This window comes from Capra hircus, chromosome 15 (genome assembly GCF_001704415.2).
Source record: "Capra hircus breed San Clemente chromosome 15, ASM170441v1, whole genome shotgun sequence".
In the NCBI taxonomy this organism is placed as follows: domain Eukaryota; kingdom Metazoa; phylum Chordata; class Mammalia; order Artiodactyla; family Bovidae; genus Capra; species Capra hircus.
The window spans coordinates 77,297,788-77,313,932 of NC_030822.1; the positions used below are offsets into that span (position 1 = coordinate 77,297,788).

The 16,145-nt window shown below is 39.6% G+C and overlaps 1 protein-coding gene across 1 annotated transcript in view; it reads left to right on the forward strand.

Annotated features, from left to right (window-relative positions):
* Window positions 1-16,145, forward strand: part of DYNC2H1 (dynein cytoplasmic 2 heavy chain 1) — a 399,579-nt gene that overhangs the window by 321,772 nt on the left and 61,662 nt on the right. Inside the window, exon 85 of the mRNA XM_013969394.2 lies at window positions 6,338-6,427. Coding sequence (XP_013824848.2) covers window positions 6,338-6,427 — 90 coding nt within the window. The remainder of the gene's footprint in view (window positions 1-6,337; window positions 6,428-16,145) is intronic.

Below are 16,145 nucleotides of genomic sequence, written 5' to 3' on the forward strand. Positions count from 1 at the left end.
TCTGTGAAATGGAAATTATAATAGTATCTGCTTCTGAGGATTATTGTGAGGAGTATATGAGATGATACACATCCAGCACTTAGCACAGATACTAACACATTAATGGTAGTTTAGACAGTCCCGTCCAGTTGTCTACCTTTGTCAAAATTCAGTACAACTTTCAAAACTTAACAGATACTTCTTTGATTAAATCACTGTTCCACTAAGCTCCAGAAACATGTTATATAAGTGATTTTTAAAACACCATTAGGGACTTTAGCCATCTATCTCTTTTATTGGTTGCTAGACCCTTACTCCTTGGAAGAAGACTTATGACCAACCTAGATAGCATATTGAAAAGCAGAGACATTACTTTGCCAACAAAGGTCTGTCTAGTCAAGGCTATGGTTTTCCAGTGGTCATGTATGGATGTGAGAGTTGGACTGTGAAGAAAGCTGAGCACCGAAGAATTGATGCTTTTGAACTGTGGTGTTGGAGAAGACTCTTGAGAGTCCCTTGGACTGCAAGGAGAGCCAACCAGTCCATTCTGAAGGAGATCAGTCCTGGGATTTCTTTGGAAGGAATGATGCTAAAGCTGAAACTCCAGTACTTTGGCCACCTCATGCGAAGAGTTGACTCGTTGGAAAGGACTTTGATGCTGGGAGGGATTGGGGGCAGGAGGAGAAGGGGACGACAGAGGATGAGATAGCTGGATGGCATTGCTGACTCGATGGACGTGAGTCTGAGTGAACTCTGGGAGTTGGTGATGGACAGGGAGGCCTAGCGTGCTGCGATTCATGGGGTCACAAAGAGTCAGACATGACTGAGTGACTGAACTGAACTGAATACTCTTTAGGATAAAGAATATACTTTATTCATTTTTTATTCCCTATAATCTTCTATCGTATCACTATCATTTCATATTTCTTCCATCATACCACATATTTTTCAGTGCTAAGTCATGTCTGACTCTTTAGGACCCTGTGGACTGAAGCATACTAGGCTTCCCTATCCTTCACTGTGTTCTGGAGTTTGCTCACACTCATTTTCATTGAGTCAGTGATGTTATCCAATCTCATCCTCTGTCATCCCCTTCTCCTGCCTTCAGTCTTTCCCAGCAACAGGGTCTTTTCCAATGAGTCAGCTTTTCACATCAGGTGGTCAAATTATCAGAGCTTCAGCATCAGTCCTTCAATGAATATTCAGGATTTCATTGAGGATTGACTGATTTGGTCTCCTTGCTGACCAAGGGAATTTCAAGGAATCTCATATCACAGATCCTGTTATAATTCTCTACATAGGGTTTCATTTCAGTTCACTTCAGTCGCTCAGTCGTGTCTGACTTATTGCAACCCCATGAATTGCAGCACGCCAGGCCTCCCTGTCCATCACCAACTCCCGGAGTTCACGCAAACTCACGTCCATCGAGTCAGTGATGCCATCCAGCCATTTCATCCTCTGTCGTCTCCTTCTCCTCCTGCCCCCAATCCCTCCCAGCATCAGAGTCTTTTCCAATGAGTCAACTTTTCACATGAGGTGGCCAAAGTACTGGAGTTTCAGCTTTAGCATTATTGCTTCCAAAGAAATCCCAGGACTGATCTCCTTCAGAATGGACTGGTTGGATCTCCTTTCAGTCCAAGGGACTCTCAAGAGTCTTCTCCAACACCACGGTTCAAAAGCATCAATTCTTTGGCACTCAGCTTTCTTCACAGTCCAACTCTCGCATCCATAGATGACCACAGGAAAAACCATAGCCTTGACTAGATGGACCTTTGTAGGCAATGTAATGTCTCTGCACTACCCTTATGGCAGAAAGTGAAAACGAACTAAAAGGCCTCTTGATGAAAGTGAAAGAGGAGAGTGAAAAAGTTGACTTAAAGCTCAACATTCAGAAAACGAAGATCATGGCATCTGGTCCCATGACTTCATGGCAAATAGATGAGAAAACAGTGGAAACAGTGTCAGACTTTATTTTTGGGGGCTCTAAAATCACTGCAGATGGTGATTGCATCCATGAAATTAAAAGACGCTTACTCCTTTGAAGAAAAGTTATGGCCAACCTAGATAGCGTATTGAAAAGCAGAGACATTATATTGCGTACATAGAGTTTAACACTATGTAATCTTTTTCTTATAACACATTTTTGCCTTTACCCCCCAGTAAAATGTAGGTTCCGTAATTGCAAGCACCTTATGATGCCTGCACCTTATAAGCTCTCAGTAAATGCTGAATGAATGGACAATGAGGATTTAAATATTTATGGAATGAATGTATTACATTGGACACTAATATATGATAGCTCTGTTATTATCTATTGCTGTATAATAAATTGCGTTAGAAATCAGTGACACAAAACAGCAAAGCTTTATCACATCAGTTTCTGTGAGTCAGGAATCCAGGTGTAATGTAGCTGGGCATGTTGTTTTAGGGTCGCTCGCAAACCTTCAGTCAGGCATCCCCAGGGCTGCAATTGCTGGAGCGTCTCCGAGCACATATGGGAGGGCTGTTGGCAGCCCTTGGGCCCTCACTGATTGGTGGCTGGACAAACCAGTTCATTGCTGCATGAGCGTTCCATAACGCAGCTCACAGCATACAACTTTTCCACTTCAAGTGAACAAGGAAGAAATGCAGAGAAAGTGAGCTAGACAGACGGCACAGTATTTGTAATCTACCCTCAGAAGTGGCTTCTCATCACTTTTTCCATATTCTTTCATTAGAAGGAAGTCCCCAGAAGCAGTTCATACTCAAGGTGAGGGAATTTCACAAGGACGGACATGAATACCAAGTGTAGGGATCTTTGGGACCAATTGCGCACCACAGTAACTTATTGTCTCTAATAAACTCTATTTAAAGGAGCTATCTTTCTACAATAGGAAAAGCATAAAACTGAGAATGTGAAAGCCTGATCTATCAGCTGTCTATTGCTGTGTAATAAACTACCCTGAAGCTTAATCGCTAAAAACAAGAGCAGTCATTTATTGGCTCATGAGTGTACATTTTGGGCACAATTTGGTGCAGTAGACTAGTCTTTTCTCCATGTGACACCAGCTGAGAAAGCTCATCGTAGAGCTGGAGGATCTACTTACCACGCGCTCAGTCACAGCACTGGCTAGTTGGTGCCGATTATTGGCTGGTATTCATCGGGACTGATGACTAGAGGCCTTGGTTGCTCTCTAGATGTCCCCACTTGGGCTTCTCTGTATGTACTGCTTGGCTACCTCACAACATGATATCTTGGTTCTAACAGTGGATACCCCAGGAAAGAGGAAATGAAAGATGTGAAGTTGTTAAGGCCTAGATCTGACAACTAACACAGCGCCGCTTCCCCCTCAATTGTATTGGTTAGGTTGTCAAGGGCAAGGGGACACAGACCTCACCTCTCAATGGGAAGAGTGCCAAGTTATTTGGGGGCCATACTTTGAAGCTGCTGCAGTCTGCCCTCTGGGCACAAATTGTTTGCCTTTCTCCTCCGTTTAAAATGCAGTCATCTCCTTCTAAGTTTCCCTAAATGTCTCATTCCATTCCAGCCTCAGGCCAAACGTCATCTAAATAAGGTGGAAGGATGGATGAGGCTTCTTAGGTATGGTTCCTCAAAAGCTCTTTCTCAAGTATGGTTCTCACCTGAGGACCTGTGGACTGCACAGATGAGTTATCTGTCCCCTACAAATCCAATATAAAATGGTAGGATGCTGCTGCTGCTAAGTTGCTTCAGTCATGTCTGACTTTGTGCAACCCCACAGATGGCAGCCCACCAGGTTCTCCAGTACCTGGGATTCTCTAAGCAAGAACACTGGAGTGGGTTGCCATTGCCTTCTCCAATGCATGAAAGTGAAAAGTGAAAGTGAAGTCGCTCAGTCGTGTCTGACTCTTAGCGACCCCATGGACTGCAGCCTACCAGGCTTCTTCATCCATGGGATTTTCCATGCAAGAGTACTGGAGTGGTAGGATAGGTAACTGCAATAGCCATTCCCACTTAAAAAGTGAGGAAATAGGAGGCTCATATGTCCTTAGCAATTCAGAAATCCAAGCAAGCTTATGTCTTCAGTTGTTTTGTTAGGATTCCATGTTGCTCACTGGCTGTGATTGTCCACGGCTCTTGGCTTTGAGCTGCTGATCCTCACATCTTAATTATGCATATGTTTCAGTAAGATGGAGCCATGTTTGCGGCTGAATGGTTTTCTCAGCCTGCTTCTTGCCTATAGCGATTCTGGGGTTCTAAATTCTCTTTTAATTGCGCTCTCTTTTCACCATTAATCCCAAACAGATGAAGCTTAAAACAGAACAGTTTTCTTAAAATCTTAGAGAGTTTGACTTTCACTTGAGATTCACAACATTAGACAAAAGCCGTGACCATAAATCTTATCAAGACAAGTCTTTCTTTCTACCTTAGGCTTCTTGTGCGTTGGCTGTGGCACAACACCCTTAAGATTTGCTGAAACCTTTTTGTCTAAGAGGGTGCAGGGCATGACCTGTAGGTGCTGAGAGTACTTCCGTCTGTCTGAGACTGTTTCCTCCTTTTAAGTTCTCAAAGTCCCTTATGCCTCCGCTGTTCTCTTAGAAGTCCTTTAGGTTTCCACTTACATTCTTCTGAAGGTCCTTCCAGCTTCAGCCCACCACCTAGTCTCAAATCCAAAGCCATGTGTTTTAGGTTTTTGTTAAGGTAGGATCCTGCTTCTGGAGACCAAAGAACTTTAGCAGTTAAGTCTTACTGTATAACAGATTTTACCAAAAGTTAGTAGATTAAAACATCATAATTTTCAAAAAGTCATTTATTTTAAGCTTCCATATCTGAAATTTGGGTACACCTTGGTAGAGAACGCTTGTGTCTTCCACTCTGCTCACTTATGGACTGGCAAATCAGTGCTGCCCAAGAGGTGGGAAGCTCAGTTCATCTCCACATGGGACTCTCCAAAAGTTGGGCTTCACAGTATGCTGGACAGATTCCAGGGTCAAGAGTCTCAAAAGACAGAAAATAATAAGAAACCAATTCCTTAAGACCTGGACCTGGAAACTGGTACCCCATCACTTCTGTTACATTCACAGGACTCTTCTTTCAGGAGAGCAAACTTCATCTTCACGGGCAAAGTGTCAGAGGTTCTGGGGTCATATCTTAAAATTACCACATCTATAGACAGTCCTGTAAATGTAGCGGAAGTGATGGCAGAAACCAACACAACATTGTTAAACAGTTATCCTCTGATTAGAAATAAATTTAAAAAAAATTTAAAATAAACATAAATAAAATCACCACACTTGCTTCAGTTCACAGGACTTAGCTACATATTCCTAAGAAAGCTTACTTCACTCATCGAGAGTACTGAACTAGATCTTTTCTTAGATCCTTTCCACTGTAAGATTTGTTATCTTATAATTTCTATTTTCCATACATTGTTGATATACTGTAGTGTGGGTTAGTTGTTCAGCTATGTAATCAAGACAGTGTTTGGGGTTAAGAAATTGATGGCTTCTCCTTATTATTTCCTCTTCAGAAAAGTAAATATTAAGTTTGAATGATATTTGCATAATATTTGTATAATATATGAAACTCTCATTGGCTTCTCTGTTGGCTCAGACTATTATAAGGAGTCCACCTGCAATCCAGGAAACCCAGGTTTGATCTCTAGGTCGGGAGGATCCCCTGGAGAAGGAAATGGCAACCCACTCCAGTATTCTTGCCTGGAGAATCCCATGGACAGAGGATCCTGGTAGGCTACAGTCCATGGGGTCACAAAGAGCTGGCCATGACTGAGTGACTAATGTAAAGCTTTCACAAAGAAGGTATGTTGTAATGAATGTATTCATGGAGAAGGTCAGTTAAAAGAAGATCAGATATTTAAAAGATAACTTTTCAGAAAGCTTTTAATTATAATATTTATTTTCTTTTTATTCTCTTTTTATAATATATCTTGGTGAGGTTTGGGAGATAAAATTTCCATTACAATGCTTTAGTTATAATTTAAATTCTGTAGCGACACAAGACTGGTTGTTTTTTGCCTTTTATCACTTATAAAATGAACTTGTCAAATTTAGTTTCATTTTATTATGCATTAAATATTATTTCAAGAAAACATTTGCTGCTTTCAATATACTCACTTAAGTTCATTTGTTTATTCTTTCAAGAATTTTTACTTAAGAATATTTCCTTTTTGGAAAACAGATTAATTTGTTCTGACTCTATATATTATTCTGTTTTAATGACATAAAATCAAAGAAACAGACATATCTTATTGAAATTAATTCATGATACACATGATGTGAATTATGCCAAAATATTTTCCCCATCACACAAATGTTGAAAGGTCTTTTATATGTAATATTATAATGTGTAAGCTTAATTTTTATCCTTTCAAAATTTCAGTGTCCTCTCACATGGCAGAACAAATGGGAAGGTCCTGAAGACCCATTACAATACCTTAGAGGTCTTGTAGCTCGTGCCCTTGCAATACAGGTAAGACGAAATTATTTCGTAATTGTATTATATGACTATATGACAGTTACATTATAAACTTTCATATTGTTAGCCATTTTGCTAGCAACTTAGTGAGAGTATTATGATTTTGTACACAAAGCACCATATATTCCTTCCTTGTTCTGTCATCTGTGATTTTATATAGCACTCAAAAAAAAAAAAAAAAACTGTGTTCTCTCTGTGTAGTGTGGGTTTTCATAATTTTTGAGAATTTAGAGAAAAAGCCTACAGTTTTAATTTAGATGGAACATAGAGATGTCAGCTGAAACTCTTTCATAACTGTGACTAATTGCTTTAGGGTGTGTCCCCCTTATAGGGAGCTTCTTTTTCTGTTTGTTTGTTTGTTTGTTTCCAAATTGATCAAATGTTTTCAGAGTGACCCAGTCAAATAACTGAAGGAAAATTGAACAGAATAAGGAATGAGATACAAGGATAAAGACAGGGTGATTTTTTTTTTTAAGTAATAACAAATAGTCGCTACATGCAATGTACCCCTTTTCCTGTGTGGTTTTTGCACTGTCTTACTGCCTTCTTCTCTGCTTATTACACTGCTTCAAAAATAACCTTCTTTGTCACATCGACTTATTACAACTTATTATGAGAAACTTGATCAGTGTCCTTCTAGATACAGTAATCTTCTTTTACTTTTTTTCAGTAGTGCACATACCTGTCCACATCTGTAACTTTTCCCTTAGCAGAACACCCTGCTTTTCACTTTACAGAGAATATTCAAGCTATGGAATATGCTGCTGCTGCTGCTAAGTCGCTTCAGTCGTGTCCGACTCTGTGCGACCCCACAGACGGCAGCCCACGAGGCTCCCCTGTCCCTGGGATTCTCCAGGCAAGAACACTGGAGTGGGTTGCCATTTCCATCTCCAAATGCCCACCCTAACCCACTACAAATTTGTCTAAACTCACGCCCATCATCTTTGTTCTAATGTAAAACTAGTTGACCTTCTGCTGTTGAAGCTCATCCCTAGCGGTTTCTACTTGATTTCATCTGCTCTCGTGTCTTTAGACACTTCCTCTAGGGGGGCCTTGCTTTGTTCTGTGTTTTCATCTCCTCTTACTCTGTCCTGCCAGTCTGCAAATGGTACTCCTTTGAAGGGGTCAGGGCTCATCTGAATGTTTGTTTGGCTTCTGGTGTAATCCATCTCTCAGTTGTAGGATTATCGGAGAAGAAATTACAGGATCTGAAAATGAAATTGAAATTAGCAGGTAGAGAAGAATGAGGCAGGGACTCAGATTTACTTGTCTTCTGTGTGCTGCTCCCTGTCTACCTATCTGATCTATCAACAAAAGCCCAAAGAATGGAGGAAATGATAGAGAAGGCAGGAGAGGAAGGGCAGATAGCCCATCACTGCTGTCGTAAAGATATGGAAATGCCCTGAAGTCCTTGATGTGTTGTAATTGCATGGCTGTGACTCTTTATCATTTCATGTATTTGTTATTATTTTATGTATTATGTATATATTATGTATATGCATTATTCACATTAGATTCTGTTATTTGCTGTAGACTGGTAGCTATTATTATACTGTATGTATAAGTGTGCTTAATAATTATACTATGTACATGTGACAATAAATGTTTCATTGATACTGAAATTAATATCATTTAAAACAATTTACATATTTTATTACAAATTTCTGGCCTGATGATTAATATTAAGTATATTGTATCAGTTCAGTTCAGTCCCACATCCATCGAGTCAGTGATGCCATCCAGCCATCTCATCCTCGGTCATCCCTTTTTCCTCCTGCCCCCAATCCCTCCCAGCATCAGAGTCTTTTCCAATGAGTCAACTCTTTGCATGAGGTGGCCAAAGTTACTGGAGTTTCAGCTTTAGCATCAGTCCTTCCAAAGAACACCCAGGGCTGATCTTCTGCAGAATGGACTGGTTGGATCTCCTTGCAGTCCAAGGGACTCTCAAGAGTCTTCTCCAACACCACAGTTCAAAAGCATCAATTCGTTGGCACTCTGCTTTCTTCACAGTCCAACTCCCACATCCATACATGACCACAGGAAAAACCATAGCCTTGACTGACTAGACAGACCTTTGTTAGCAAAGTAATGTCTCTGCTTTTTAATATGCTATCTAGATTGGTCATAACTTTCCTTCCAAGGGGTAAGCATCTTTTGATTTCATGATTGCAGTCACCATCTGCAGTGATTTTGGAGCCCCAAAAAATAAAGTCTGACACTGTTTCCACTGTTTCCCCATCTGTTTGCCATGAAGTCATGAGACCAGATGCCATGATCTTAGTTTTCTGAATGTTGAGCTTTAAGCCAACTTTTTCACTCTCCTCTTTCACTTTCATCAAGAGGCTTTTTAGTTCCTCTTCACTTTCTGCCATAAGGGTGGTGTCATCTACATATCTGAGGTTATTGATATTTCTCCCAGCAGTCATGATTCCAGCTTGTGCTTCTTCCAGCCCAGTGTTTCTCCTGATGTACTTTGCATATAAGTTAAATAAGCAGGGAGACAATATACAGCCTTGACGTACTCCTTTTCCTATTTGGAACCAGTCTGTTGTTCCATGTCCAGTTCTAACTGTTGCTTCCTGACCTGCATGTAGGTTTCTCAAGAGGCAGGTCAGGTGATTTGGTATTCCCATCTCCTGATCGTCAAAACTGAAAACTTTTTCACTGTGTGATTTTCTTAAAGGCTTTGTATACATTTAGCCTTAATTATAATGATGAAATATCCTCCTAACCCTCACGATAATTTTCCAGCTTGGCCATAGCTTATCTTATCTTCCTATGTAGGGAACAATAATAAGTGTATCACCACTTAAGGATATATTTTCTATGGTTTTTCTGCCTTAATATTTTGTTTTTTTGTTATAAATGTACAGATATCCATTTCCCTGAGATAAACTTTAATGTTGGGATCCACTTTCCATCTGGTTTTTCCAAGGGTCTTCTAGGTTCTTTGATTTTATTTGTGCCCTTTATTTTTCACAGAGAAATAACAGAGCAGCTCACAAAGTTGAGAGGAACAGTATCGCTCCTTAGGTGGGGAAGAAAGGACTGAGAATTTTGGGAGGGCAGGGAAAATTCAAAGTACTATTTTCAGATATCTGTGAAAATGGCAGCTTTTCTTTTTTTGTGCAATTGTAGTGATCAGACTGCTTCCAAACAGGTCTGAAGCAGGTTGAGCTCAGTTCCAACCATAGATTAAAATCCCAGAGCCTTTAATTTCAGGCATAACATAAGAAACAGAATAAGTTACTGCAGGTGTTACATATGCTGCTGCTGGTGCTAAGTTGCTTCAGTCGTGTCCAACTCTGTGTGACCCCAGAGACCACAGCCCACCAGGCTCCCCCATCCCTGGAATTTACCAGGCAGGAACACTGGAGTGGGTTGCCATTTCCTTCTCCAATGCATGAAAGTGAAAAGTGAAAATGAAGTCGCTCAGTCGTGTCCAACTCTTAGCGACCCCATGGACTGCAGCCCACCAGGCTCCTCCATCCATGGGATTTTCCAGGCAAGAGTACTGGAGTGGGGTGCCATTGCCTTCTCTGAGTGTTACTTATAATGCCATTCATTACAGGGGTTTTGTGCAAATAAGGTGAGAGTGACTAGGGTCAAGGTGGCATTCATTTATTCTGACTTGAACATATTGTAAGCAGCAACTGTATGCTAAGCTCTGAGTGAAGTACTGGAGATACAATGGTTGGTAAATAGGTGCAGTTTCTGCCTCACAGAATTTAAATTTCTTACACTCATTCATTTAGCAATTAAAAATTCTTTCTCCTTCCAACCCCTTCCACCATGGAACGCTGGGAAGCGTAATTTTCCCTGTTATAGGCATCAGCTCCTATACTTCCTTTACTTGTGTGTTTTTCTGAAAATTATTTTAGATGCTACTTCCCATCTTTCTTTCAAATATACAGGTACATAGGATTTCCCTGGTGGTCCTGTGGTTAAGGATCCACTTGCCAGTGCAGGGGACTTGAGTTTGATCCCTGATACAGGAAGATTCGCTGGAGAAAACCCAGAAGTCTCAGCACAGCCAACAAATGAAGATTACTAAACAGATATAGATACGTAGTTTCTTGCATGTCTGTAAAAATGCTTGTTGTTACCTTGACAACATGGATTACTTTAACTTTTCACATACATTTTATTTCTACCCACTTCAAGAAAACTACTTCTCCATTGAAACAAATCTGTGAGCTCTTGCTCTTATTTCTTCCCCTTTAACCCTGCTGCTGCTGCTGCTAAGTCACTTCAGTCATTTCCGACTCTGCACAACCCCATAGATGGCAGCCCACCAGGCTCCCCCATCCCTGGGATTCTCCAGGCAAGAACACTGGAGTGGGTTTCCATTTCCTTTAATGTGTCAGACTACAATTTCTAAATCTAGAAATGTGGCTCTTTATACCCTTTTGGAATTCATCTAAATAGCTCTTCTCACTTCCCTAGCAATAAAATATACTAGTTAACTATATTTGAGCTTCAGATCACTTTCTTTCCTTTTGGTGTGCCACTTCAAACATATTTTCAAACGTTTTAAGGGATCCAGTGAAGGATAGAAAGAGAAATGAAGATTTATGTGAAGTGAGCACATTTTGCTTGTCAGGCATTCTTGTGCTTTAAGTGGAATTAGGAATATTTAATGGAGAAGGCAATGGCATCCCACTCCAGTACTCTTGGCTGGAAAGTCCCATGGATGGAGGAGCCTGGTGGGCTGCAGTCCATGGGGTCGCTAAGAGTCAGACACGGCTGAGTGACTGAGCGACTTCACTTTTCACTTTCATGCATTGGAGAAGGAAATGGCAACCCACTCCAGTGTTCTTGCCTGGAGAATCGCAGGGATGGGGGAGCCTGGTGGGCTGCCGTCTATGGGGTCGCACAGAGTCGAGTCGGACATGACTAAAGCGACTTAGCAGCAGCAGCAGCAGAAATATTTAACATATGTGGTAGATACTTTGATTTCCAATTTTAAAGATGGGAAAAGTAAGCCCCATATTCTAGAATAATTTACAAAATTTATATGATTAATGACAGAACTTACACTGAAGTTCCCTTTCTGTAATAACATCCAAAGTTGTTGATCGCACCTATCAGCAACACTTTTAAAAGATCATCACTCTGTATCCCTTGAAACCTTTTTATAATTTAGGCCCAGGGTCACCACACACTTCTCTTTTTTCCTTACCTGTCTGCTTCTCTGGCTTTCCTTTTCCTCATCCCTAACTGGATTCCGGAGAGCACCGCCCTGTGACCTTTTCCATCTCCCAAAGTGATCTCATGACTTTGAATCCCATCTATATTTTGGTTATTCTCAGTTTTTCACTTGGATGTTTAATAAACATCTCAAACTTAACATATTCAAAACTGAACTCCTGCCCTTTACTACAAAGCTTGCGCTATCTGCAGTCATTCCTTAAAAGTAAATGGCACCTCCACCCTTCTAGTGGCGTAGGCCCAAAGTCTTAGAATCATCGAGGACTCTGTTCATACACTGCATCCAGGCAGTCAGAAAAGTTACCTTGGCTACGTATTCAAAATGCATTCAGAGACACTTCTCACCACTTTGGCTGCTGCTACTTTGACTGATGTCAGCTGCCTCCTGCATAGGCCTGCTGCCCATCGAGTTTCCTGTCTGGTCAGTTCTCAACCCAGCAGTCTAAATATCCTGGCTAATGTATCAGATGATATCACTCCTCTCTTCGATATTTCCCCATGGTTTCTCATCTCTTTCAGAGAAACAAAATCCTGACAAGATCTGGCCTATTACCTCTCTGATTTCGTCTCTTACTTTTTGCCCCCTAATTTATTCTGTTCCAACTATACTGGTCGCATTGCTTTTCAGGGAACGGCATGGCACACTCCCCCAAAGGAGTTTTATTCTTGCTGTTTCTTCTATCTGGAATGCTCTCTCTCAGATATCTACAAGGAAGCTCCTTTTTCTTTCTTTCTTTTTCTTTTCTTTTTGTGTGTGTGTGTGTGTATGAGGAAGGAAGTTTATTTCCTTCAGGTCTCTGCTCAGATATCACCTTCTCAGTAAGGCCTTCCCTGACATGCTATTTCAGATCATAACCTTCCCCTTCCTTGATACGTTTCATCCTGTTTCCCTTTCAGATTTTTTTTTCATAGCATATATATTCATGTGGTATTCTGTATATTTACTTGGTTATTTATTTGTTTATTTGTACCCCTCCATGAAAATGGAAACTTGATATGGACAGAGATATTTGTCTGTTCTCTGCTCTGTCCAAGCATGTTGAATAGTGGCTTACACAAGTAGGTTTTTTCAGTAAATATCTGCTGAATAAATGACTGATTCAGTCAATATTTGGATTATTCTCAATCAAAGTGACGTAAATCTCTTTCATGTTTCCCAACCATCATGATTCATCCTGCAGAGATGTATTTTTGTAGTACCCATGATATACTTCTGAGATTTTAGCTGTCTAAATCTACCCAATAAACACTATAGTTTAACTTTATATTCTATTCCACCATCTAACATTTGAAGACTTGTTTCACTTTCTCCTAAGATCCTGAACTTTAAAAGTAATCTTATTAGAATTATGTTTTCTTTTTATTCATTTTCTGAGATGTCTTAATCTGTTTTGTAAGGTTCTGCCCTGCTTTGCATTCCTGAAAAGTTCAGTTCAGTCGCTCAGTGGTGTCCAACTCTTTGCAACCCCATGGACTGCAGCATGCCCGGCCTCCCTGTCTATTACCAACTCCCGAAGTTTACTCAAACTTGTGTCCACTGAGTCGGTGATGACATCCAACCATCTCATCCTCTCATTCCTGAATCCATCTCATTCCTGAAAAGGGAAACTTTTTTTTCCTAACTCAGTAACTTTCACAGCCGTTTCTATAGTGTTTTACACATACTAGGTATTCAGTAAGACTTAACGTGAACAAAATTGGAAAAGTAGTCTGTATGTGGTCAAAAATCTCCAGCATCTTTATTTTTATGTACTAGACTCACCTAAAAGAGCTACCTTATGGATGTTTTTTATTCATATTCATTAATTTGTTCATCATTCAGTGAGAACTTACTGAGTTTTTATTATGTGCCATTTACTGTTCTGCCAATAAGAATCTCTGCATAGTGAAGGAGATATATAATAAATAATTACATTAAATTTTAATAGCATAAAATTTTAATTTGCCAAAATTCTGAGATGTAAGATTAATATACAGTCAAACTTTAATCTAGCTTATGACCATTATAGAATAAACTTAGGATATAGTATACCTGAAATTTTATCCACTAAAATATAGCTGTTACTGTAGCAGTAGAATTACAGAATTTTAGGAGTCAAATTTTGTAGAGGACAGTAATTTCTCAGTGTTGTCATCTGATAAATTCTGCCTATAGTCAACTGTCTTGCACATTTGGAATACTAAACAGTGGTCTATGATGATATGTGGTTTTACAGAAGCAGTCCTATAAACCGTGTGATAATATAGCAACATAATTGGCTTTCAAGATAACAGAATCTTCCCTGAATTTTTATCTGCATCTCAGCTTTTATTATATGCATACCAATTTCAGCATCTTCCTGGAGCATCATAGTAGGAGGATCTTTACAGATGAAAACATGCAGAGAATTTAAAATCTGAAGACAAGTTTGGTTTTTTGAAGAATTGGCAAGTTCTAGCAAACAAATTTCTTTCTCTGCAAGTAACCAGTGATAGTAATATCTGCTCTCTTGGTACCCTTATTTTCAAAACAGTATTTCAAGGCTTTCCTTGATTCATGAAGCCATTTTTACTATTTAAAGAGTGCTAGTACATCTTGTTTGAACAGAGTTTAGTAATATATGGTAAGACAATTGCAAAATGTTTTTTATGTCATACAATTTTATCTTTGGTTCAGTTCAGTTCAGTTCAGTCGCTCAGTCGTGTCCGACTCTTTGAGACCCCATGAATCGCAGCACGCCAGGCCTCCCTGTCCATCACCAACTCCTGGAGTCCACTCAGACTCACGTCCATCGAGTCCGTGATGCCATCCAGCTATCTCATCCTCCGTTGTCCCCTTCTCCTCCTGCCCCCAATCCCTCCCAGCATCAGAGTCTTTTCCAATGAGTCAACTCTTCACATGAGGTGGCCAAAGTACTGGAGTTCCAGCTTATTTAGCATCATTCTTTGGTTAAAGAACAATAAAAGTAGTTGACAGTTTTTCTACTGTAGTTAATGTCTGTCCTATCAAATACTGGTATTATTTCTGAAAACCTAGTGGAAAATTACAAACAAAACATATACTTTTGTTTCCTAAATCATTCATAGTCTTCACCACATGTATTCCATTGTCAGTGATAATTGCATGTTGATTTTCCATTTGGTAGTATATCTTCTATCAGCTTCACTTTTCTGTTAGCTATCTGCAACTGGAAAACTTTTCAAGAACAAGAAAAGCAGTGATTGATTTCATTGCTAATTTACATATTGTCCATACTTTAAAAGAACTTTCATATGTTTGTGTATATATGTACTAACTTGTCTATTGAACATAATATTAAAGTATACTTAATGATACTAGCTTGTTTGTGAATAGTAAAAATATAAGCTAATAATATTAGCTTGTTTGTGAATAGTAAAAATAGTTTCAGTCAGTTCAGTTCAGTTCGGTTGCTCAGTCGTATCCAACTGTTTGCGACTCTATGAATCGCAGCACACCAGGCCTCCCTGTCCATCACCAACTCCCAGAGTTTACTCAAACTCAGGTCCATTGAGCCAGTGATGCCATCCAACTATCTCATCCTCTTTTGTCCCCTTCTCTTCCTGCCCCAACCCCTCCCAGCATCAGAGTCTTTTCCAATGAGTCAGCTCTTCGCATCAGGTGGCCAAAGTATTAGAGCTTCAGCTTTAGCTTCAGCTTTAGTTCCTTCCAGTGAACACCCAGGACTGATCTCCTTCATGATGGACTGGTTGGATCTCCTTGCAGTCCAAGGGACTCTCAAGAGTCTTCTCCAACACCACAGTTCAAAAGCATCAATTCTTCGGCACTCAGCTTTCTTTACAGTTCCAACTCTCATATCCATACATGACCACTGGAAAAACCATAGCCTTGACTAGACAGTCCTTTGTTGGCAAAGTAAAAATAGTTTAGGAAAATATATTTTAATAATAGGTTTTTTAGGAAGAACCTTGAAAGTAAGATACACAGCTTAAAGAAATTTCAAAACCCCTTGTCCTTCATGTCCTGAAAATGATTGTTACTCTGTATTAATGACTTTGTCAAGCTTTTTTTAAACTTCACAAATTCAAAACCTCAATGAAAAATTGTTCCTAAATAAATATTTTTTACTGTCTATTGTTTTGAAACTGTATAAGTGAAGAATCTTTGATTATATAATTTATTTTCTATATTTTAAAAAATTTGTCTAATTAAAGATGATTTATATTGAATTTTTTTGTAAATGATAATAGGGCATTTTTTTTCCTTGAGAAAATTCAAGATGGCATAGATGATATTCCATTCTCACAAGATAGAAAGTATTCCCAAGTAGGACTTCCCTTGGACTCATTTTAAACACTACTAAATAACCTACAATTAAATTTTGTTCTTAAAAATAAATTTATTTAGTGTGCAAAAGCAAATATGTCAAAGAAAGTGAAAGTGAAGTCACTCAGTCGTGTCTGACTCTTTGCGACCCCATGGACTGTAGCCCACCAGGCTCCTCCGCCCATGGGATTCTCCAGGCAAGAATACTGGAGTGGG